The sequence below is a fragment of the Cygnus olor genome, chromosome 1 (genome assembly GCF_009769625.2).
Source record: "Cygnus olor isolate bCygOlo1 chromosome 1, bCygOlo1.pri.v2, whole genome shotgun sequence".
Classification (NCBI taxonomy): domain Eukaryota; kingdom Metazoa; phylum Chordata; class Aves; order Anseriformes; family Anatidae; genus Cygnus; species Cygnus olor.
In genome coordinates this window covers 200919513-200943045 of record NC_049169.1, presented here as the reverse complement: position 1 = coordinate 200943045, position 23533 = coordinate 200919513, and the positions used below count along the sequence as shown (strand labels likewise).

Below are 23533 nucleotides of genomic sequence, written 5' to 3'. Positions count from 1 at the left end.
ACTAATTAACAAGCATTGCCCCTCTCCATGGAGGAAGATGCTTAAGAAATGCTTAAATAGTGACCTCAGATGTGCTGAGTTCTGTGCTTTTGGGGTGCAGTGTGTCCTGTGGAGGTGTGGGGCAAATCCAGGTGTGTATCCAAGTCTGCCTGTCACGATTGCAGGGAGACCCCATCATATTTAAATAAGACTACGTATGGTTGGTCAAGGGTTTAGGATGAGTTGTGTGGATGACTTTCCTCTTGAAAACCTGTGTAAGGGATCTTCAATTTGATCTAACACCTATTTAAAAGTGATAGAGAGCAGGCACTGAGGTCCAGGGATGTGAGAGTTGGGACTCCTTTATAAGGGGAGGGGAGGGAAGGATTTCCTTTTCCCTCTTGGAAGCAATTAGGAATAAACATTAATAACGTGCTTGAAAACCTGACTGTTGTAGGTTGAGGAAATGGAGAGAAAACCAAGTGGAAGTAGTCCTGCTGTGGACCTAGTGGGCTACCCTGGCTGTTGTAGAGCTGGAAAATTCTTCAATATTGAAGGCACGAGTGCTGTAGTGGATGATGATGGTGCGGGTTGAGGTCATGGTGTCCACCTGGGGGAGGAGTTGTCTGGTAGACTCAACTGGAGTCTCGTTTACGACAGCACACGTTGTGCTTGCTGCTCTGGGCTCTGGCAGTGACAGATTTTGCTGGCTATCTAATGGCCCCGTAGCCGGAGGGGTGTTGTTAGAGATTTGCCACATTAGCAAGTGACGTTCCGGTTAATTTGAATCGAACTTGATTGCGTTTCAAAGCTGTTTGAAAACTTCCTAGTGAAATAACCCATTAATGAACAACTGGTGGTGAAAAGGTCAATGCAAGTAACATATATGTTGATGCCAGGCTTGCAAAAGAAATTGGGCTTTAGATTAATTCTTCCCCAGCCCACTGCCGTTTATATATTTTTTTCATACCAGGTGCCTATGACAGTGCTTCTGTAATATTTGGCCAATGCAGTACAGTGTTTCAATCAATTAATATGGATGTTTACTACAAGGTTAAAGGTGACATACTATGGAATTTGGTCCGAGTATATTAAATACTATATTTAGCACATTTAGTATTCAGATATTTTATTCATATGACTCAGTAAAACAGGAAAATAAAATACTCTATCAGTACTTAATAGTGCTCAGCAGTTGGTCCCTGTGTAGAAATCAGATGTAACTGGGAACTAGGGAACATAAAACAAAAATTGAAATTAATTCATTTATCAGATCCATAATAAGAGGTGTTGTGTGACCTACCCAGATTGGATCCAGTAGTCTCTTCATTTTATGTTACAGTTAAGAATTCATGAGGTGTTGAGACAGAAGCACTGTGAAGATCCTTGAAGCAACGTGCAGATGTTTGTTTTATTGAAAATTTGATTTTGTCACAGAAAATGTTTTACAAAAGATAGTGGCTTGATACTTTGATTTCTTCATCAGTTTATGGTGATTCTCAGTTTTACAGCTCTTTTCTGTCAGATTTCTCCTGCCTTCAGCAGAGTTCTGGCTAAAGATGAGATCTGTGCCTCTCACCCAGCTAATTTTACAGATTGAATACTGACTTTTTTCATCTTTAGGACACGATTAAAATCAAATTTTCAATGCATTTGTAAAGTCGTAAAAACCAGCACCTTCCAACTTTTTATCCATCTTCCAGCTGCAGTCATAGTTTTCATAAAGTTTTCATCATTTTCACTGTTTTGAATTGAAGAGACATGTTGATACAGGTGCTACACCTAGGAAAATATGTGGAGAAACAGTATTGTCAGATACTATCCTGTGATTTTAGTGCAAAAGTGGATATAATTTATTTGTTGAAGAAAAGAAATCAGAAAAAAAATTATTTTGAAGGTGAGCCAATTCTTATATTCCACAGACCACCCAAATCTGAAGTCATGCTTTACGTCTCTTAAATCTAAATAGATTCAATGCAGCCTCAAAGTGTTTGCCTGGGTCCAACTGAATACCTCGTGCTTGGAAATGACAATCCGCCTTTTCATCTCCCTTTCTTTTTCCATCTTCCTTAGCAAAAGGCTTCTCAGCGCGTGATCCTGATGAGTTTCTGGAATAATGTCACAGCAAAAGGTTTGTGTCTCAGAAATGTAGCGTTCCTTGTGCAGAATCAGATTTACTTACTCTTGCCGTGATTAGCCTTGGAGTATGGCCCTCGAGAGGAACAAGAGGCATGATCCCGCAATACGTTCTTGTTCAAACCATGATGCTCAGCGTAGACTTTATTGCTCTCTACAGCTACCTGAAAAGAAGGTGTGGGGAGCTGGGGGTCGGCCTCTTCTCACAGGTAACTAGTGATAGGACTAGAGGGAATGGTCTCAAGTTGTTCCAGGGGAGGTTGAGGTTGGAAATGAGGACACATTTCTTCTCAGAAAGAGCGGTCAGGCATTGGAACGGGTTGCCCAGGGAAGTGGTGGCGTCACTGTCCCTGGGGGTGTTTAAGGAAGGGTTGGACCTGGTGCTTAGGGACATTGTTTAGTGGGTGATACTGGTGGTAGGGGAATGGTTGGACCAGATGACCTTGGAGGTCTTTTCCAACCCTAATGATTCTTTGTCTCTGTGTTGCCACAGTGTGGGCATGCCACCTAACAAATTTTGCCAGTGAGGACAGCTACCTCTAATAGAGGACATGAGAAACAAATGCATGTATTTGTATAACAAGGCTGGCTCTTATCCGTGTAGGAATCTGCCAAAGTTCTGTAAAACCCCACACCTTTCTGGCGTGCCCTATGGGATGAATGAATCAAACATGGTGTGTTCTCCATTTAAAAAGCTGCTTTTCACAAAACAGCAACAGAAAAACAGGGTAGGTTTCTCTCATGCTTAAAACCTCATTTGAAGAGGAGGAAAATGAGAACGTCCCAAACCTAAATACTTCCTGTTTCACCTACATTTCTGTTTTATTCTGCAAGGGGAAAACGTTCTTTAAAGTGTTTGCTTTCATATTACAACTATGTAGTTGATGGTGTGGTAATAACGTGCTCTCTCAGCTAATCTGAGCTGGAGCAAAAGCATTTCCCAAAAATACAAACAAGGAACAGCACCAAACGGCAAATTTTCCTTTCTGTAATAGTTTCTAAAATTTCATTGGGACCCATCTGGTAGAAATAAGTAGATTTTTTGCCAGTAAAGTTAATCATTCTGTCTAGAAATATAGACATGAATGTATGCATAAGATGCTCATGCACAAGCCAGTGTAATGCTATAATTTTTAAAATACCAGTGGGAATTGAGAAGAATGAGGAGTGTAGAGTAATTTACAATGTAAATATTTTATGTTAGGTCCACAGTTAGTGTTTTGCAGGGATGTATTACAGAGTGTTTTGTTTTGTTTTCATAAAGCAGTTACAGCTCAAGTCATCCTACACATGCAGCAGGGCACTGATGTAGGAAATGGTGGAAACCAGACTGCTGCAGTTCACTATCACTCACTATAGACGTTCTGGAGTGTTTCCTTCAATGTTTCACAAAAGGGGAGACACACTGTTACGAAAGTCATTGTAGTTGTGGTGAATCTGTTTTTATAAAAAATAAAAATAAAAAAATAGATTTTTAAATTGTCCATTTGATGCATTTTTAAGTGACAAATAGGCAGTGTGATTTTCAGTTTCACTGTGGATTTAAAATTAAGCTGCCATGTTCCTACAGGGTGATGTAGTCTTGAGGAAGAAAAAGGGTAAAAAAAAAAAAATGAGGGTCTCCATTTCAAAATCTAATGTATTGAATTTAATACGCAACTTCTGAAAATCATATTGTGAACATATGTTAATAGAAACTTTCCACAAAAACAGATGACAAGATGTGAAAAAGATAAGATGCAGAGAGTTTGTTTTTCTTAAGTGTATCTTTTTTCACGTTAACCTTTTAACAGACATCATTTCTGTCGGGGGAGATAACTGCACAACTTCAGGTATGTTTGTCAAGTGAAATCCTAACCTCACAGCCTTCCTTAGTCCCATTTCCTAACAAAGAGAGATGTTTGCAACAGAGATAACTTATGCTCCTGCCAGGCTCCTTCCTAATAACCTTTGAACCCCGTAGCCAGTTTTTAGTCTTACTTGTGAAAGCATAAAGTTCCCAAAGATACAGAATGTTCTGCTTTTTATGTGAAACTATGCAGCTGCTTGGACAAGACATGAGACTTGCAGGGTGAGCCCGGTAATGTGCAGACCCCAAGCACCACACCAGGGTCTTGTACCCAAGGTTTGCTCAGCAAGCTGCTGGGAAATCAAGCTTGAGGGACAGCTTGTTGGTTTAAGTGTTAATGAAAAAAAGCAAAACCTCTTTCACCTTAACTGTTTTTCAACTTTGCTGCTCTCCCCTTGTTTAACCTAGAAAAGGTGAATGTAGATGGTCAAAATATCTTAGTAAATGGCATCTAAAAGCCATAAAGATGTAACTGTTTATGTGCATGCTTATCAATATAAAATAAATAAATGGAGAAGAAAATTTCCTTTATAGAAAAAACAACCTGAAGGGTGAGGAGATGCTAATTATGATACACTATGATGTGCTAGCAAGTTAGGTAAATAGCAATAAAATGCTATTTGCATTAAATAATAGAAATAAAATGGTATTTGAGTATCAAAATCAAACTCAAAATCTAAGTTGTACAGGACATAAAAACATACAGGTTACTCGGGATGCCAAATTAATTCAAGTATTGCTGCATCCTTTCATTAAAAAAATCAACTTTGTTAAAAAACAAGCAGAAAATACTATTTTTAGTTTCACTGATAGGTTAAAAAAAAAAGTCTTTCTTGGATCAAAATTAAGCCTAACACTGACAGCATGTCTGAGGTCATCTTTCTCTCCTAATCCCTGCCTCTAGTCAGGGGGCTGTAAAAGAAGCAGTTTGCAGAAGCAGCATCCAGTCTTCCCTGTACTGACCCGGGGGAGACATAACAGAGAGCAGTCCTGTTTGCTGCATTCTCTGATGTTGATGTGATCTTCTTTAAAAGAATGTAGTTCTGTTTTATTTAAATAGAAGAAAAAAATCAGAGGGTGTGCTTAGTGGTGGGAGGTACTGTTTATTGAACTCAGAAATAGGTTGTTTCAGAGTTTAAACATTGAATGAATAAATAATGATATTTTGCATGGAAATATCCAGTATCAAAAACATGGACATACTTTGTAGTATAATTATGGTGTATCAGAACACAAAGTTGGTGAATATTGCTAGTTCTACATTTAATTTCAATCATAATTTCAATATCAAATTTAAAGTTAATTTATCATGAGTAGCCAAGCCAATTCCATATCAATGGGACGATGGAAGAACTTTGTGTACAAGCCTCAGAACAAGGCTAGGCAACTTCAGTAAAACAATCTGAGTCCTCTAGGATTATAAATCTGAGAGAAGACAAAGGATGTCTCTTTTCTCCATCGTCTGTCTCTACGGCTTCATGAGACAAAACGCCAGCAGCTCTTAGTGTGCTTGCTTTTACTTGCCTTGCAGTTTCTTAACACTTGGAAGGCTGTAATGACAAACAGTAGGTTTAACGCAGAGGTTTGGGGTTAGTCATTGGCTTTGACACTAAGACTACAAAGCCCTCTTGCATCATGATGTGCCTTCCACGTGGGGAAAGAAGTTCTGCAACTGGTGTCACTCATCTGCAAGATGAAGGAAGGTCTGGGATGTGTTATAGCTAAAAGCAAATGAACAGTCCCATCAAGGAGGAGCTAAAACGTGTATGACCAAACCAAAATGAAGACAAGGGCTTTGGAAAGTCCCTGTTATTTAAGCAAATATGGGGACTGTTATTTAAGTAAATATTCTGAAGCTTGAAGCCATGCGCTGCTTTATTGAGTTTGTACATAGAGAGCTCATGAGTCTTCTAGACATCAGCGTTACTCCCTGGTGTTTGGAAGAGGCTTACCTCTGGAATATGTGCACTGAGAACAGGAATGCACAACGTTTTCAGAATCACAGAATCATCTAGGTTGGAAGAGACCTCCAAGATCACCCAGTCCAACCTCTGACCTAACACTAACAAGACCTCCACTAAACCATATCACTAAGGGCTACATCTAAACGTCTTTTAAAGACCTCCAGGGATGGCGACTCAACCACTTCCCTGGGCAGCCCATTCCAATGCCTAACAACCCTTTCAGTAAAGAAGTTCTTCCTAATAGCCAACCTAAACCTCCCCTGGCGCAACTTTAGCCCATTCCCCCTCGTCCTGTCACCAGGCACGTGGGAGAATAGACCAACCCCCGCCTCGCTACAGCCTCCTTTAAGGTACCTGTAGAGAGCAATAAGGTCGCCCCTGAGCCTCCTCTTCTCCAGGCTGAACAATCCCAGCTCCCTCAGCCGCTCCTCGTAAGACTTGTTCTCCAGACCCCATGTTTTGAAGGATTGCCCTCCAGAGCAGGTCTTCTAAATAGTGTGATTGTATCCACATCATAAACATGGGGAAAAAAAGCTTATGAGAACTGTTCCTGAAACAGTGCAGAAAGCACTGAAGCTATTCACTGCAAATTACTTGTAGTAAACTTACCTTTGCTCCCTATATGCTAAATGTTCTTGTGCACATTTTCTTCTAGCCCATATGGATGGAGCATGCATCTGAAAATGAGGAAAGCGCTAATGAGAATACTCGAGTAGGCTTTGGCATGAATAAGACAGCTGTTGGTTATTTTATCCTTTCCAACTGTCAGTTTAGATACTTCTGCTTGGGCTGCAAGATATGGCCCTTGACGAGGACACGTCTCTAAGGGGGTTAGATCTCACCATTAGTGGCAGGATTTATATGCACTAGAAATACACTAGCAGACCCTAATGAAGTCCAGAACTCTGATAGTCTGGACTAGAAATGGGACTTTTTACCCCAAAACTCACTTGGCAGCATTCCACCATTCCATTTGCTGTAAGCACATCGTGAGATGCATTCATTGCTGATTGCTGTATTATGTTGTTTTGCAAGACACAAATGCACATACTTTTATTTTAAACATGTACTTATAAAAGAAATGGTTATACTTGAAATACTTAACAAGTAAGTAAATACAAAAAAGAAAATATCCTAAATCCCCAGACTCCACCCTTGCTCCATCACAGATAAATCAACAATGTAAAATTGTTTTTTCCTCTAGAACAAAAGCTTCACAGCTGTATTTAAAAGTCTGGTGATGAAAAGTGATTCATAAGGTGAAGTAATCATTTTTGTACAGTGCATTTGGCAGATTTCAGTCAAATTACACCATAAAAGAAATATTATATTTGATAGCAAATTGTTTATGCAGTGAAACTTGAGAATGAAAGCTGACCGCCCAAAGACTTATGACCGTGCTGCTCTCTGATGCTACTCTCTTCTTTTCTTCATACCCAGTTGTGGTCAGTATGTGTTGTTCCTGTCTTTGTTGTAAGTTTAAGCTTTAGCTAAATTTTTTAAGTCCTTCCATTGTGAAATCATTCCCATTTCTTTGATTTAAGCATTATTGCAGACTATTATGTCTAAGTTATCTACTACTTGAAATTCTTACCATCTAAATATAAAAGGAATTAAACTCAAAATGTTTTGGGCTACCTTCAAGGTTTTCAAATTATGCCCGTTTTGTCTATTGTATTTTTGTTTGAAAGGGACATGCACGATTCACCAAATTACTGTGTGTATAATGCTATATGACTTAAAACTGTAACAAATAATTACAAGGATTTAATAGAATGGGGCAAACCTCTTTATCCCCCTTTGCATGAGTGACTTGGGAGCAAAAGGTTGTGACCTGCAGGGTCAAGAATACTGAGTGGAGTGTTTGAGTGTAGTGGATTTATCAGACAATCCTATTCAGTCTCAGCTTTCCCATTGAAGCTGTCCTGATGCTCTGCAATTAGTATACACCAGTTACCAGAGTTGTAATGTTCTTCCTGGGTTTTGTTTGTTTTGTTGCTTGTATAGAGTACTGATTAGGGCTTTTGAGTGTGGAATTCACTCACAAGTGATTTATTTTGTATCTCTAGGATGGGTTCCAGCTGTTCAGGATTTTTTTTTTTCCCTGGGAAATCTTGGTTTCAGATAGCAGCCAGGGTAGCAAACTTGAGAAGTTATAATCAGCTCTTGATAAACTTTTCTTTGTAGGATGAGACTTTCATTTTCTACCTATCGTTAATGTTATTTCTGCTTTATCTTCCTTCAAAATCAGTTTTAATCTTTTACTGTTTTAAACATTAAATGAAATGTTGATAGATTTATAAGAACCTATTGAGTAAAGTTAGAACCGAGGATGTTACCAAGTCCATGTATTCTAGGAAACCCGTGGGATGATTTACAAAAGAATGTGCCCTAGCTTAAGCTTCTCATTCAGAAATTAAACCCCTATTGATACATAGAAACAGACTCCTATTCATATGTTCCATATGATTTGTAGCATCCTAATCCTTGCCATGAATCCTTTCCTTATTCTCAGTATTTTAGACTGAAACACATCATTTCAAAACATGGCTTCTTTACATTTTTTTTGGAAAACGTCAGCTCTTCATTGATTAAAGTTCTAATTGTCTCTTTACACAAGTACCATGGGTTTCCTAAGGCCTGTTGAAGAGCAATTTATTTTTAGTTATATAAAAACTGTCTTCTGTGAGTATATATTTAAAAGTTATTATGAATCTGCACATTCATACATCTACCTGATTTCATAAACCTTTAATTTCTTCCACTATTACCAATACTTATATTTCTTACCTTCAACAATTACTATCTTGTTTGTGAAATGTATAATGCTACTGTTCTTATTCAATGTAATATGCCAGTAGCCAGTGGAAAATAATGAATAAAATTGAACTTTAGTAAGTAATTGGTAGGCTTAACGATCTTGCAAGCTGGTACGCATTGCCTGGTTTGCAAACTCAATAATAACTTGCTCCCCTTTTAGCAGAATTTTGTTGACTTGTGGTTGTTGCACTAATGTACAGCTATTGCTGTAGTTACTCGCTGGATTACAAGTGAAATTTTGAAACCATAATAAGTCTTTCCGCAGTTGGCTTCTGCATGAATTGCACTTTGTAACATTATTATAAACACTTGGAGTGGTGTAGGTCCAAGAATCGCCATCTGCTATATGAAGTTTGTAAAATTGTTTACTTAACATCGATGAATGTATTCAAGTTGTAAAAAGAGGCCAAGAACATGTCACTAGAACTTAGATTTGTCTCCAGCTAATTACTGCAAATTAAGAATTAAGCAGCCTTGTCTAATCTGCTTTCATGGCTTTGCAGCATCCAGAGCAGTTTGTGAGTCAGCATCAGGTGCAGTTTGAAAAAGGACGTGTCTGGCCTGGGGACAGAAAGATGGAGAAATGTAATTCTCTGAAGAAAATAGTCCAAATGTCCTGGATATTCATGTAAACTGAACTTTTTCACTGGAAAGCTGTCAGGGCTAAAGGAATCGTTCATGGTGCAAATCATTTGTCCACTGATTATCTTCTGCTAAAATGTGTAGTATTAGCAGGTCCAGTGTGCCAACATTTATCTTTACATATTACACTCTTTAGTTTGCTACATCTTGTTGCCCTTAATGGAATTAAAGGGATGTTTCACTGGAAATTCATGATACTGGTTTGTTTGTTTATTTATTTTTATTAATGCCCTATAAAGAGAGCTTTTCTCAGAAGCAAACCTGGGAGATAAATGTCTCCTGAAACTCTCCATACAAGAAAACTTGCAGCAAAAGGAGGGAACAGGTGGCCTGCTTAACCTAGATGGATGCAAGCACAGCCCGCATCATTGTTCTCAGAATCAAGTCACAGTAGGTACATTTTCGTATGAAATGTTGACTTTCGAAAAAGTGCCTGGCACAAGCAAGTAGAGCAGTTAATTCTTATCGCCTGTGCTCTTCTATCAAGCACACACATAGCAGCAGAAATGCCCAGTGGCCCTCCTATGTATGCTCCTCTGTCACTCCTCCAGGTGCGTGTTGTGGCCATATGGATTTATTGAGGATTTATTCACCTGGTTGCGTCTCTTCCCTTGGCCCATAAGCGATGGGCACTGAGGGGTACTTTTTCTTTGTTTTCTTGTGCTTGAAGTTATGATCCCAAACAGACCTTTACTTTCGGATAACAAACATAAAGCAACACCCGCTGTTCCCAGACTTGCTGGGATTGCAGTCGTATGAAGGTTTGTTTGCCACACCACTCTGCTTGACTTCACGTTTTCAGGGACAACAAAATAGGTCTGTCATTGCGCTTTTAGCGCTATCTAAATCTAAAATGAGGAAAACAAATTTCCTTCTAGGAGTCCAAAGCATTGCATTTGTGATTTCAATATTAGAAGTGAAAGAAATTTTAACACAAAACAAATACAAAGTTAAGAACCACCTGCTGTCAAATCTTTTTTTTTCTTGCTGTCATTTAGTGTTTCTTTGAGGCTTTTCTCAGTTGAAGGAGCTAAATTGTAACCTCAATAGAAGAGCACCTTCAGAGTGAGGGTCCCTCTTGCACCGGGATGATATTTCTCTGTTATTGGGATGTTACTGAATACATACAAGCCTTCGGGACAGTTCTGGAGGATCTCCACTTTTCCTTCCTCCCCTTAATAATCAGCTTAGGTTCTGTAGTTGTTTTAAGTTTTGGATATTTGAGATCGTGAAAGCTAAGCATTATTTAAACTTTTCTGTCTCTTAAAATGGAATAGCAGGGCTTAAAGAAATCCTGAGAAATCATCTAGTTTCACCTATACCCCAAGGAAGCACCACTTACTACATTCCTGTCAAATGTCTAACTCGTTCTTTAAAAATTCTAATAGTAGAGAGGCCACGACAATCTATTCCAGTTGTTTTTGACCCTCCACAGTTGTTAGAGCACGTGCTGAAGAATTGCTGAAGATTGTTCCTCCTTGCTTTCCATTGCTATTTGTGTAGTTGGTGGTTTCCACTTATTTTCCATTTCTACTTTTCCATTGCACAGGCAGTCGATGGACAGCATCCTATTTTTTCTGAGCATCTCTTTTCCACTTGTAGTCCTTTTCTGCTTGTTATTATCTACACGTGTAAAAGGCCTCCTTTTGCTCTGTCATCTCTCTCACTGCTGAAATTACTGATTTGCAGACATCCAGGAGAGGTGCTTGTGGAGTAGTACTTGGTACATTCTTCCAGTTTGTCAGGAAGCTACTGATAACTGCTCTCTCACTGCTCGTCTGAGCAGTTTTATATTCATTATGAATGCTTTCCATTAGACTGTGCTTCCCTGATTGTTTTTAAAAGAAATTGTCACATGCTTCAGGGTCCAAAACATGATTCAAATCAGTAGTGTATGACACATACTGCTTTTCTTCTCCAGTCACAAAATGTTACACAGTGTTAAGCAGGTCTTATTTATGCTTCTGGATAATTGAGTGTTGATTGTTACACATATCCTCATGACTGTCTTCCAGGTGCTCACAATGCCTGTTTATGTACATTGGTTTCTCACAGTAGGCACTTTCCTCCTTAGGAAGGCAGTTGAATTGTAGTTTTGTCTAATTCCTCCTTTTATGGCTCTGTGATACATATAGTTTAACTTTACTAAAAATATCTTGTCTAAAGCATCCTGAAGTTACGTTAGCTTTTCCCCTCCTACAGGCAGAATGGTGGTTCCTACTCATTCTGTGATTGTCCTCTAGCAATGAGATGATTTGCTGCTGGGAAGATGAAGATGATGCTACATATTTATTAGTCAGCAAAAGCAGATATGAACACATCACAAGTATGCTATTAGTTATGCTTGTTATCTATGCTTATCTTGAATTTAAGATCTTTTTCCCAAAATAGCAAAAGCTTGCAGGACTAGGCCCTATCTCCTCTAAAAGACCAACTTCCTGGGATTTTCCAGTGACACGTTCATTTTGTGTGAGGTAGGTGGAGACACAAGAGTTCATTTCAGTTGACTTGCTGTGTGTCTGTGGCCTAGTAGAGGCAGGTAGTGCTAGCCCAGTTTCCAGGACTGGTTTCATCCCTGCTCTTCGCGGTAGGACCCACTCGCCCAGGCGTAGTGTGATGGTGGCATGGACGGGAGGGCTTCAGTTTGGCTACAGCTCACTTGGCAGATAGATCCATGGGAAGATGCTCTGATGATGTGGATGTACCCTCCAAGAGCTGTCTGCAGGACTACCTCAAGGGGATGAAGTAAGGATGTGTTCAGCAGCAAGATGCTCTAGGGCCATAGTTTTGTAGGAAACTCGACCACCTTCCTTGATGGTGATAAAGAGAAGATCCCCATCTTTTCCAGTAATAACTTCTCCCAGAAACTGGCCATAAACTTGATACATTGCAAGAAAGCGACAAGAAAAGGCACAGAAGAAAAAGAAAATACATCTGTATTTGTTGTATTAATTGCTTGGGAATATAGACATACATTTTTCTTCTCAGTTACTGGAGTGGTGGCAGCTGCAAAAATGCAGCTTGGTGATGGCTGTGCTTTAATGTGTTTTAGAGGCTATTCAAGAGTAGAGGTTTTAAGACTAAAAAAGAGTTAACATCAAGAATTTTCTGACATTATTTCTCAGCAACAGTGGTGATATGTTAGCATATGCAAGTGATTTGCATTCAGTCTTTGACTTGTAGACCTAAAATGAGCTTTGGCTCTACCTTAGAGGTTCTGGCATGCCTTGCCGTAGAAAATACTAGCCAGAACTTCTGGATGGCTTGTTTCTGCTTTGTTAATGTCCCTTATTTACATTGCCAAGTAATTTTACATTTGTAACATTTAAGTTCTGGCTTCCTAGTGTGGTGTCAACTTTTTTTATCTCAGCTAGTTAAAGGTAATAGATGTTTAAAATAGTTGAGAAATGGTGAGAGGAGATAATGTTTCTATAAAATCTCACAAACTGAACTGGGGTTAATAATACTCATTTCCATCTAGTTTGTGGGCTATTTTAAATGTTTATCATTGCCTATAAATCTTTTAAAAGGCAATTGAAGGTTAGAAATACTATACCATGCTTTCTCTACTTATATCATCTTATTCCTGCTGAAGCGGACCTTAATTCTGGCTCCCAAAGTTGCATTAGGATAGTATATTGCACTTCTCAATCACTTCTGGAAGGATGAATGTTCTTTTAAAAACTGCATTTTTTTAGATGGTACTGATATTTGTGAGAGTTACTGAAACCCAGGTTCGCACACAGCCCAAAATCTGCTTAAGCCCCTTTACCTGTTATGTTTGGGGGGATGAATTGCAGAGGAATATACTGTGTTTAAAATTTTCTAGGCTTTTATAAGAAATTGGATGGAGGTAAAACAAGGCATAGTTTAAACTCTAGAGCCCCGTTCCCATTATCAAACATCACTGACAACATTGCCATTGTGCTGAAATCTCCTCAGTGGATGTTAAATACCTGATTAATTATAGGTTTTAGGAAAAGGCACTTCAGTCATATGTAGATGGATATTTTGATGAAGCATTCTAGAAATGGCAAACCATGTAATCACATGCATATTTAACATATCCATATTTAACATATCACTAAAGAACCACAGCATATAGTTTGTATATGCAAATGGAGTTAAAAAAGTAGCAGAAGTTTTCTAATGTTATTTTTTGGTGGTACAGTCTCACTGGATTGTATTTTTGGCGTGGCTGCATTCGCTCAGCTGCCTGGTTTAATTTTAGTGGTAACCTAGAGAAGTAGAATAAATGCTCATAATAACATGCCATGACATATCTTACTTGCACAACGTGGAAATTGAGGCCGATATTTCTTTCATTGATCTAAATGCTGTATTTTTTTCTGGCTGCAGTGTGTGAGTGCACAGGAGTTAGCCAGCACCCAGAGCTCTCTGTGCAGATGAAATGCAATGGAAATTCTGTGCAGTCTCAAAGTTTGAAAAAACAACACCCCCCAAATCAAACAAACAAGCAAAAAAGCACGACAGTGCCTCCCCCAGAAGCTGTCTGACTAACTAAGCATCATGAGATAGCAATATGTACGCGTTAGACTTATGGTTTCTGATTTCCTTAGTCATATTCTATCCACATGTTTATGTTTTGCGCCTTGGAAGCACTAGAAATAACCCTGAGAGAAAATGAGATAAAGAGAGGTGCTAACTTCATGAAACCCAGCCGGCCCAAGAAGTGGGACTCCGTGACAAAGCCCAAACACCCTGGCAGTCTCAATGTAGTGAGATTGGCAGCACTTGGCTATGGGCTCTGCACAGTAGCTGTAAGCATCACTCCCGTGTTTGCAGAGCGAAAGAATTGTAGGAGGCTTTATTGAAGTCGTAAACAAGGATAGCAGCAGCAGTTAACTTCCCAGCGATAATTTTGGGAAGGTTGTATTCATAAATACCATCTCATTTCACTAAGTTAAATTACTTAATCACAGAAAGTGTTTTGTGGTACCTAATTAAAAATTAGGTTTCTTCATAATTTCTTCATAATTTTGGGGAGATTCTGTGTTTTCCCTGGTGATTGCTCACATTTGTGGCATGGAGTTCATGGTTTTTGCTGTTGTAAAAAAAAAAAAAAATTCAAAATCAGAAGCATTAGGGTTTTTTTGTTGTTTTTCAGAGGCCACATTTAAGTGATTATAAGTGTAGGAAAGGACCAGAAGTCTGTCGCAAAGGTGACACCCACCCCAGAGCTGTCTCCTGTAGGCTTGGCCTTTGCGTTACATCATTCCAACTCTTACGAGCAGTTTCTCAAACTTTTTTTTTTTTTTTTTTTGGTGATGCAACTTTCTATTTCAATTACTGCACCTGGATGTGCAGCACTAAAAATACGATCTATTTGAACAGCACTGCAGTTATTTAAAATAAAGCTATGTTAGAATAAAGTCTGTCCCCTTGCTTTTCTAAAGTATAAGCCAGCAAGGGAACGACTAAGGAGTGAAGTTCTGTAGCAGCACTGAAATGTGGTTCTCAAAATAGTGTTTTCTGAGACTATGCACAAATACTTTATTCACTCTGTGGTTCTTCAAGCAGGTTCGAGAATTTAATATGTTTTCAAGACTTCCTGTGACACTTAGGAACCTCAGAGGCGTGTCTGCAGAGCACGGCATCATGCCAGAGATGTGTGTGTAAACTCCGGGTAAACCCACGTGTTGCAGTCATCGCAAAGAAATATTATATTGCCAGAAATACAAATTTAAGTTTCAAGAAACTTCGCAACATGGTCATTTAGCTTGACTGTAGCAAGAAATGGATGCTGTCCTAATGCTTGTGGCACAGTACCTAATTATCGCAGTCTTGGTGATTTCTGCAGAGTTTTACATTATAGACAATAAGAATATTTTTGAGTAACAGTCAAAATCTCACTCCAAGTCAATGTATTACAAATAACAACTCACCGATCACAACTCACTAAAAGGAATGCATAATTTTCAGTGTGTAACCTAAATCAGCAAAGGCCATGACGTATTCAAAGCGATTGCTAACTTCTTTAAAATCTTTTTATAGCTTTTCATTTCATTAAAAGCTTATTCTGGTTAAATATGCCCATTTTATTAAACGTCAGAGATACCGCTAATATAATATAAAAAATATAAATGGATAGTCTCCTCATAATCACATTTTCCTCCTATTGAAACGAAGCAAACAGCCAAACATTGCCCTTATAATCCAGTTACAGGATCATTTGGGAAAAGCAAATGGTGCGTCTATTTCTCGTGAATGCTGGAGTTTGTCAATTAATCTCTGTAAGAGAGGTTTGTCTGACCGAAATTTTGAATCACCTGTAAATAGCATGAAGCATGTTTACAGAAAACAGCTCCAAGAAGCTTAGCTGCTATTTTTTTTTTTCCAGTTGCAGGGAGCCAGTAGAAACCAGCCGAAAATTTGGCAGTAGATAAATTTAGCAGAGGTCTCAGTGTAACATAGAATTGCTGCAGATGCCACCATGATTTAAACCGAGCCAAACCCAGTATGAATTTAAAATCATTTGCTTCTTAATGTCATAACAGCATGTCCTGTTGGCGACAGCCTGAGTGTCCTTATTGTTCTAACAACAATAAAACAGCATCAGTGCAACCTAAGCCCCTGAGGCGGACGTGGTTTGGTGCATGTGTCAAGGTACAGTGCGCTGAATCCTTATGCCTCTAGAGGCAGTTGACTTCCCATCTTCATGCCTGCGAGTATTTTTTGCCGTTTCCTATTTTTGTTCTGCGCCCGATTTGGAGTGTGTTTGGGGTTTGTTACAGCAGAAGGTTACCATTTGCTTGGTTTACAAAAAAAAAAAAAATCCAAAAGGTTAAAATTGGGTGGTGGAAAAATGACATCACTCTACAAAATTCAACAAACCCAATTGAACTAAGCAGATAAGTCCTTAACTTTATCATTTGGTCAGCTCTTTTAATTAGTTTTTAGCTTTCAGCTGTGTGAGGCAGTGGCATTGATGAAGGATTTTGGGAAGAGGAAGTGGCAGTCCGAGTAACCCAGCTGCTGGAGAAGTCGGTGTGCTTCACCTGCCTGCTCCTGAGCCCGCAGCACTGCACTGCCGTTACCCAAAGAAACAGAAGGGCTGCATCCAGCTACAGTAATAAAAAATCATTTTTTTCTAATCTGAGAGAAACTGTGTTTACCTAAAAATGCGCATTTTGGGAGCATTAATCTCTCTGAAGAAATGAGAACATTGTAAGTAGCAGGGTAATTAACATCCCCAGAAATCTGATTTCAAGTTTGGCAGTAACACACACAACTTGATTAACAATCAGATGTAAAGTGTTGATTGATAACAGCTTTGGTTTACAATTCAGAATCCAGTATTGTGATATATAGCTGTGGTATACAAAGCTTTCTTTTCAATTGCAGTGTCATGTTCTTGCCAGAAATACATATTTTTTTCCTAAAAAATGTAATTCCCTGGATTTACATGAAGGCTTAAGGGGACCACAGTTCACTGTTGACTGTATTGTTTGCCATCTCCATTCACTCTTTCTTTCCAAGTATTGTAAATGATGCATTCAGTACAGATCTAGAAAAAAATGTCTTCTGCTCTGCTATCTTACTCCTTCTTGAATGCTGCCCCTGCTTTCTTGTTCTTTCTTCATTTAGATTTTTCAGGTATTGTTTCATATTCACTGCATGTAAGAGTTACAAAACCATAGTCTTTTCAAAAGATCATTTGATACTGCGGGCATGGCTAAAGAAAATGTCATGGATACATTCTTTTGCATTTTATTTAAACGCACAAAGTCAAACTATCAATTTGATTTGGAAACATAAGCAATGAGATTTCTCTTTGTATTCGAATCCCGTCTGCGCTGCACATTTAACGGTGTGAAATATAATTTTTATAGGAGTTTCAGCCACAACTCTTCTGACTTCAGTTATTTTTAATCCAATTTCTAGCATGTCTTCTGAAAGCTACGTGGTGTCCGTGGGGTACGTGACTACGTTTTTGTTATAATTGCCCCTTGCACTTTTTTCATCTTCCTGGATTGAATAGGCAAGACCTATGAGTAACGAGAGAAAGAAAACAAACATTTAATCCAGAAAAGTGGAAATTGAGAGAGAAAATACAGTTGTAAATCATTTCTTCCCTTAAATTTGCCTCTGTGGATTTCCTCCGCACAAATCACAAGTTGTGCCTCATGATGCCGTTCAGTTGCAGAGGAGATGGCCGCAAGCACGGTTTCAGCGTTCTCTGTGCCTGTAGCTGTTATGCTTCACAACGCCACCCTCGGGAAAAGGAGGGGAAGAAATGGTTTTCCATCAGTTTCCACTCCTTTTTTTCTCTTGCTGAAGCAACCTCAGTAGTGCTTCTGAAGGTGGCTTGCTGGCCCCAGCGTGCCTCAGCAGAGGTGCTGTGTTCAGGATGCTCTGGCAGTCAAAGAGCCTCCAAGGCAATAGTAAGAGAAGCTAATCACAGTCTTGGGGAAAGATAGGATATGGAGATGTTGCGTGAAGGGAGGGAGGGCTTAGGTTTGATATTAAAGGGAAATGTTCATGTTCGTAGCAGCTGGTGAACGGAACAGACTGTTTTTGCTCTCAGCATGTCCAGGTGCCTGGACATGATGATTATTTGATGTCTCTAAGAGAGGTTGCAGTCTGTCCAGATGGACAAAAAAGTACTTGCATGTTCATGCAGTGGACCATAACAGTTTGAAATATGTTGTTCTTTTGGTGGTAAGGTATCTTTGTGAGATATGCAAGTTTTGTCTTTAATATGATATAGAGTTGATAAATTGAAAAGGCTGTAATTACAAAGAGCAAGGAAATCTCATTGAATCAACCGTGTTAAAGCAACCTAACCATCTGCATTTTGGGTTCCTTTGCTTGGAACTAGATGATCTTCAAGATCCCTTCCAACTCAAACTGTTCTGTGGTTCTATGATTTTGATCTCCAGTGCCCTGTGTAGTTGTAGATCTGGAAAGGAACCTCCTTTGTGTTTACATGCTGCTCGTCTGCACGTAGAAGCGTGGATCCAATGGAATCGCACCTAAGGGCCTGTCTGCTTCCAAGTAGGGTGCTGCAATTTCAGCTTTGATGTGCTTTATTTCTGATAGGAAAATAAATAAATAAGCAGAGCATTCATTTTTTAAGCTGATACGAAAGTCATGCGTAGCTCCTGATCTCAGAAGAGTCATGTGTAACCAAATCTACAAAGATTTGTAGGAGCCAGCTTCCCATAGGTTTACCTAAGTGAGGACGAAAATGCCTTTGTGCAGCCTCATTATAAACAATTAACAGCTCTGTGGAATTGGGTGTTGTTCTTAGCACAATTATCATGTTCTTCTCTGGTCCCTGAGGAGGACGTGCATATTGTTTAGATACTTGGAAAAGTCACTACAACTCAGTAATGACAAGTCGAAATAGATTTAGTGACATGTCCAATCATAATTTCTGGAAATCTTTTCTTCCACTTGAAAATGTGTGTTCTTCCATTAGGAAAAATACTAGTAGTACATATTTGAGAAAGACATTTGGTTTCAGTTTCCTCTTCCTATCAAACTTGACTGCATTAGCTCTTCTGTTATCCTGAGCGTTAAAATATTTCATTTCAAAGTAACTTTTTTTTCTGCAGTTACTTCTGTGAGGAAGATCTTACTGGTTAGGAATTATTCTTGGATCCCAAAGCCTTTTGGAAAACTTATTTCCAAAAGATAGTTTTATTTTACAGTCCCCACATAAAAAGTTAGTCTCGGAACAATTTAGAACTGGGCTTGACTAACTCTTCTGTTTCTGTGGTTCAGAATGATTATGCATGTCCCTGATTCTTGACTTGCTTTATAATCCAGTTTTTCAGTGGAGCTTAATCTGTACCTCAGTCCGGTAGTCACAACCCACCTGATTAGCAAGGTGGAAAGTACCAGATCGTGAGAAGGTATGGAGAAGGTACTGACTCTTTGTTTGTTTTAAGAAAAAGGAGCTTTTGAGAATAATATTTAGAAGACAAATGGAAGGGGAAGAAAATACAAAATAGGAGTTTGACTGGGAGGAAGAGACATATTGTCTGATTTTTGGGTGGTCTTATGTGGAGCCAGGAGTTGGACTGAATGATCCTTGTGGGTCCTTTCCAACTCGGGATATTCTATGGTTCTAAGAGAGAAAAGCAAAAGAGGAGATGGAAGAGGAAAAAGAGAAATGGCTGCAGAAGACAGCTCAGAAAAATGACAGCTGTTGCTGTTGACTGTTAGCCAGGATGAAAAGTGTAGACAGAAAAACAAAAGCAGGAAGGTGTAGTAACCTCTCTAAGCAGCTTAGAACAGAAAATAGATTATCCCGTATGCTCACAAAGGAGCGTAGATAGCCTTTGATTCCTAATAGCAAGCAATTTAATAGAAGTGGCTGTAACTGGTGTGCTCAGACACAGTCACATCTCATCAGATGATCCTCCCTTCCCTGTACAGCAAGACACCTTAACTTGGAAACGCAGTCCCCCCCGGCCAGCCCTAACGGACAGGATGTGCTGCAGTAATGTGCAAACACATGTCCTGTGCTTGCAGTGCTTCCTTCCCACATGGCCATAATGAAAGCTCTGTAGAGGAGTTTCTAATTTACTCTTACCCCGAAGGATAACATAAGCAATATGGGAATGTTGTTAAACATGGCATGTGTTGTTGCTGTGAGCTACTTTCTCCTTATGAGTGCTGTGGGTGAAAAGTGACTTGTTTCCTCAGAAGGCTTCTTACGCAGAGTACATCAATTGGTCACGGAGAAAATCATTAGAAGGCTTATGACAAGGCGCCCTAATAATAAAAAAAACAAAACATAATTGCTGGCACTCAGCCTTGCAGCTCAGTGTGGGAACTTCTTCCCACATGATGGAGGGAGAGCAGTGTAAGCCCATGGACAGCACCTCTTTACATACACAAACATAAATAATTATAGTTAGTTCATGTATTTTTGGAAGTGTAGTTAGTATCATGCCTTGGCTGTATTCCACTCTTGATGTTTTCTTTATGAAAAAAGTAAATGTGTGTGTGGCCCTAAGTTAAATTTATGTTATAAATACGCGCGATTAAAATTGACCCTATTGCTCATGTGCCAGAATTACCCCAGCAGGGGAATGTGGAGAACCAAATTTATTGCTGTGGCTCCTCGGTTCTTCTGCTGCTTTAGCTCCAGCCTCAACTCTCGCCAAAGCCAGGCTGAGAGCAGCGAGCGTTTCTGCTCCGTTATCAGGTACGCGGTGCCGGACGGGGACAGCTGGCAGAGTCATGGGCTCTTCTGGCTTTGGACCAGGGGCAAATTCCCCTCTGATGGGAAAATTCTCTGCTGGGCAGTTGTAACCAGATTATGCGCCCTTTAAACGCTTGCTCGCTGGGCAAAAGCTGGTGCCGCCTTCCTGCAGCCTGAGATGCTGTCCACTTCAGGGCAGTGGGAACAGCAGCAGAGATGAGCTGCGCTGAGTGCACAGCTCACCCGAAATCTCAGTTCTTCCAGGTTGAATAATACCGTAAAAAGAAGCTTAAACATAATATGCTATTGAGATTTTTCCTGGCTCAGGGGAATCTGAAACACTAGGCACATGCAATATTTTTTACTGTGCTCATTTGCAGCTTGAATGGCTCTTTGGGGGTCAGCAGCAGAGCAGGGACTCTTTCACCCCTTGAGCAATGAAGCATTAAGTAAAAGTTATTTTTACCAATTAGTAGTGGCCTGTATGAAGCAAATCATTAGTCTTCAGTTATTAGCAGCCAGGTGTTCATGAAAAGTACCATGTGCAGCTAGCATTGTACATTACTGTTATTTGCAGTTGGAGTCAAGGCCAGTTGCTGAATTTGTGACATCTCCAGGCTGTCTCTGTGTGTTTCATTTTCTCCCCCCAGCCAAAAAGAAGCACGTTTGGAGTCGTGGAGGTTTCTTTAGTTGCTGCTGGTGTTGTGTGCCTCATGAGTGAATAAATAAGGGAACTGCAAACTCTAGATCAGTATTCTAAAGTCCTTAATATACAGAATTCATAATGTAAAGATAAATATCATTATTGGTTACAATTTCATTTATAGGAGCAAAATTGCCATGTCAGAGAAATGAAAGTTGCAGTGCAAATTGCCCTTAATCAAACAAATTGTTTCTCTAGGGCAAGATTTTCACATACCCACTGGTCTGCATCATGAAGGAAATTTTAGGCAGCCAGCAGCATGAATTAAATTCTATTTAAGAACTTAAATAGCTCTTCTATACCATGTTAAAAGTAAAAAATGAGGAAGTTAAAGGGGGAAAATGGAATTGTATCTTTAGTGTTACTTCCACATTGAACTGCATGTTTAGCCTTGGTGTGTTTTGCAGGGGGATTCAGACCTATAGCTCCATGACTATACAGAATAACTAATAAAAGAAGAACAGTAAGAACAACTAATCAAATTCTGATACGCCAAGTACTTATTGTGCAGAACTGACCTGAAACATGTAACTAGAAGGGCTGCTAGAAATCCTTGTTCATGTTTCTTGGAGTTGTGATGAGGGGCTTGGAGCGTGGCTTTCTCTTTCAGTACTTCAGATGTCTTCTGATTTTCATCAGTGGCGAAGAAATTTCGATGGACGCCCTCCTTGGGGATAGTTTAAGGCCGGTGGAGGCAGGATGGTGGCGGGCCAGGCCACGGCCTGTCAGCAGCAGCTGGTGAGGGACATCTGGTGGTGCGATCCGGCAGTAATAGTTGCACGCTCACGGCTGGAAATGCAGTTGTACTGTAGTAATTAAGGCAAAAATGTCATTACGTTTCTAATGTGATTACTTTTCCGTGTCGATATTACTCTAGAAACACTGAAGCATGTTTACATTTCAGTTTGTGTATGGTTTTATCTTACTGGGAAAGTAGAAACTAAGGCCCTGTTCTTGAGCTGGCAGCTTGCAGACATAATGTGTCCAACACCCTTACCTCAAAAGACACTTAACTTACAGCCAATTGTAGGTTTTAAAACAAACTCGTGATATTGGAGAGCAGTTCTGTGGGTAGAGTGGGTATATGTAAACCCTGTGCCTTTGGGCTCGTAGTTCTGCCAGGGCTTTGCTGTGATCTCTGGGTAAAGCTCCTTCCCTTTGTTTCACTCTGACAGTCGCTTGTCAGTCCATCCCTCAGTCCATCATTTTGTCAAAGTGCTACAGTAATTTTCAGTTTCTGAATCCCATAGGGAAGGGATTGTAACAAGTAAAATGTTTACGTGTCTTTGCTTTCAAAGTTCTATATTAATTAAAGATACAGCAAACAATTTATTTGGGCCCCTCTAGATCCTATATACATGGCCAATATTTTAGGTGCCATCATTTTGAAAGAGAAACTCTTCAGGATGGGTTTTCTGGTGTTCTGTGTAACTGTGCCAAGTACTTACTTAGCACTGTGCACGTGGTGACAAAACCAAGTCCTTTGAAATGCATTCAGGGCCTTACCCATGGGTTGAGTGCTGTGAGGTTTTACCAGCACCCCACAAGGCTCTCACCTGCCAGGACAAAGCCAGACTTTGTTGATCTGTGAACATCTGTCAGCACAGAACATGTCTCAAAGCTTTCCGTGACTTCTGTCTTCTCCTGTCCAGACTTTCAAGTGAAGAGGGAAGGCAAGCAAGGGACTCTTCCTTCTTGTTAGCACACGCAGTAACAGTTGGAGTGATCGTTTGTCTGCATAACCAGGGAAATGGAGCCCAATTCAAGGCCAGTATCATCAGTAATGCTGAGCTGGAAGCAAGCCACTATTTCATTATGTTCCTCCTGCTGTTCTTATACATCCAGCCATCAGCAGCATGCTCTGGCCACATGTGCCGCCTTCTGGGAACCAGTGCTGTCTGGGAGGACAGGCACAGACTTTCCAGGGACGTCTTGGTCTTTGCAGGCAGAAGGAGAAGGGTTGTGTTTGTCCACTCTTGCTTATGAAGATCCTACAACTGCTGTATGGTTTCCTCTTAGTGTAAATGAAGTGGTGATGTTGATAAGTTACTAGTTAAGTATTGTGTCAGGAGTGCATTTTTACAATGATGTATTCCCCATGCAATTTCATAGAAAGAGAAAGGGGAAAAAGTACAAGTGCCAGCTCTTTGCTTTCCTGTCAGCTCGGCTCTGGTGCTCTGAGAAGTCTTCCAGGAAGGATGTGTAGCAGCTGCAAGCTTCAACTGCATTCATAGTATGTTGTGCAGAAAACAGTCAAAAAC

At 39.8% G+C, this 23533-nt stretch overlaps 1 protein-coding gene across 5 annotated transcripts in view; it reads left to right on the top strand.

The window, feature by feature from the left end:
• The window catches only part of TMEM135 (transmembrane protein 135), a 181615-nt gene that overhangs the window by 136675 nt on the left and 21407 nt on the right, over window positions 1-23533 (top strand). For 2 of the 5 annotated variants that reach the window (XM_040544295.1, XM_040544300.1), the window contains one exon: window positions 20450-20572. The exons of 2 other annotated variants lie outside the window; for them this stretch is intronic. In XM_040544295.1, the coding sequence (XP_040400229.1) occupies window positions 20450-20572 (123 nt within the window). Of the gene's footprint in view, window positions 1-17295; window positions 17329-20449; window positions 20573-23533 lie in introns of all 5 variants that reach the window. One more of the 5 variants, XM_040544296.1, reaches the window with a different exon arrangement.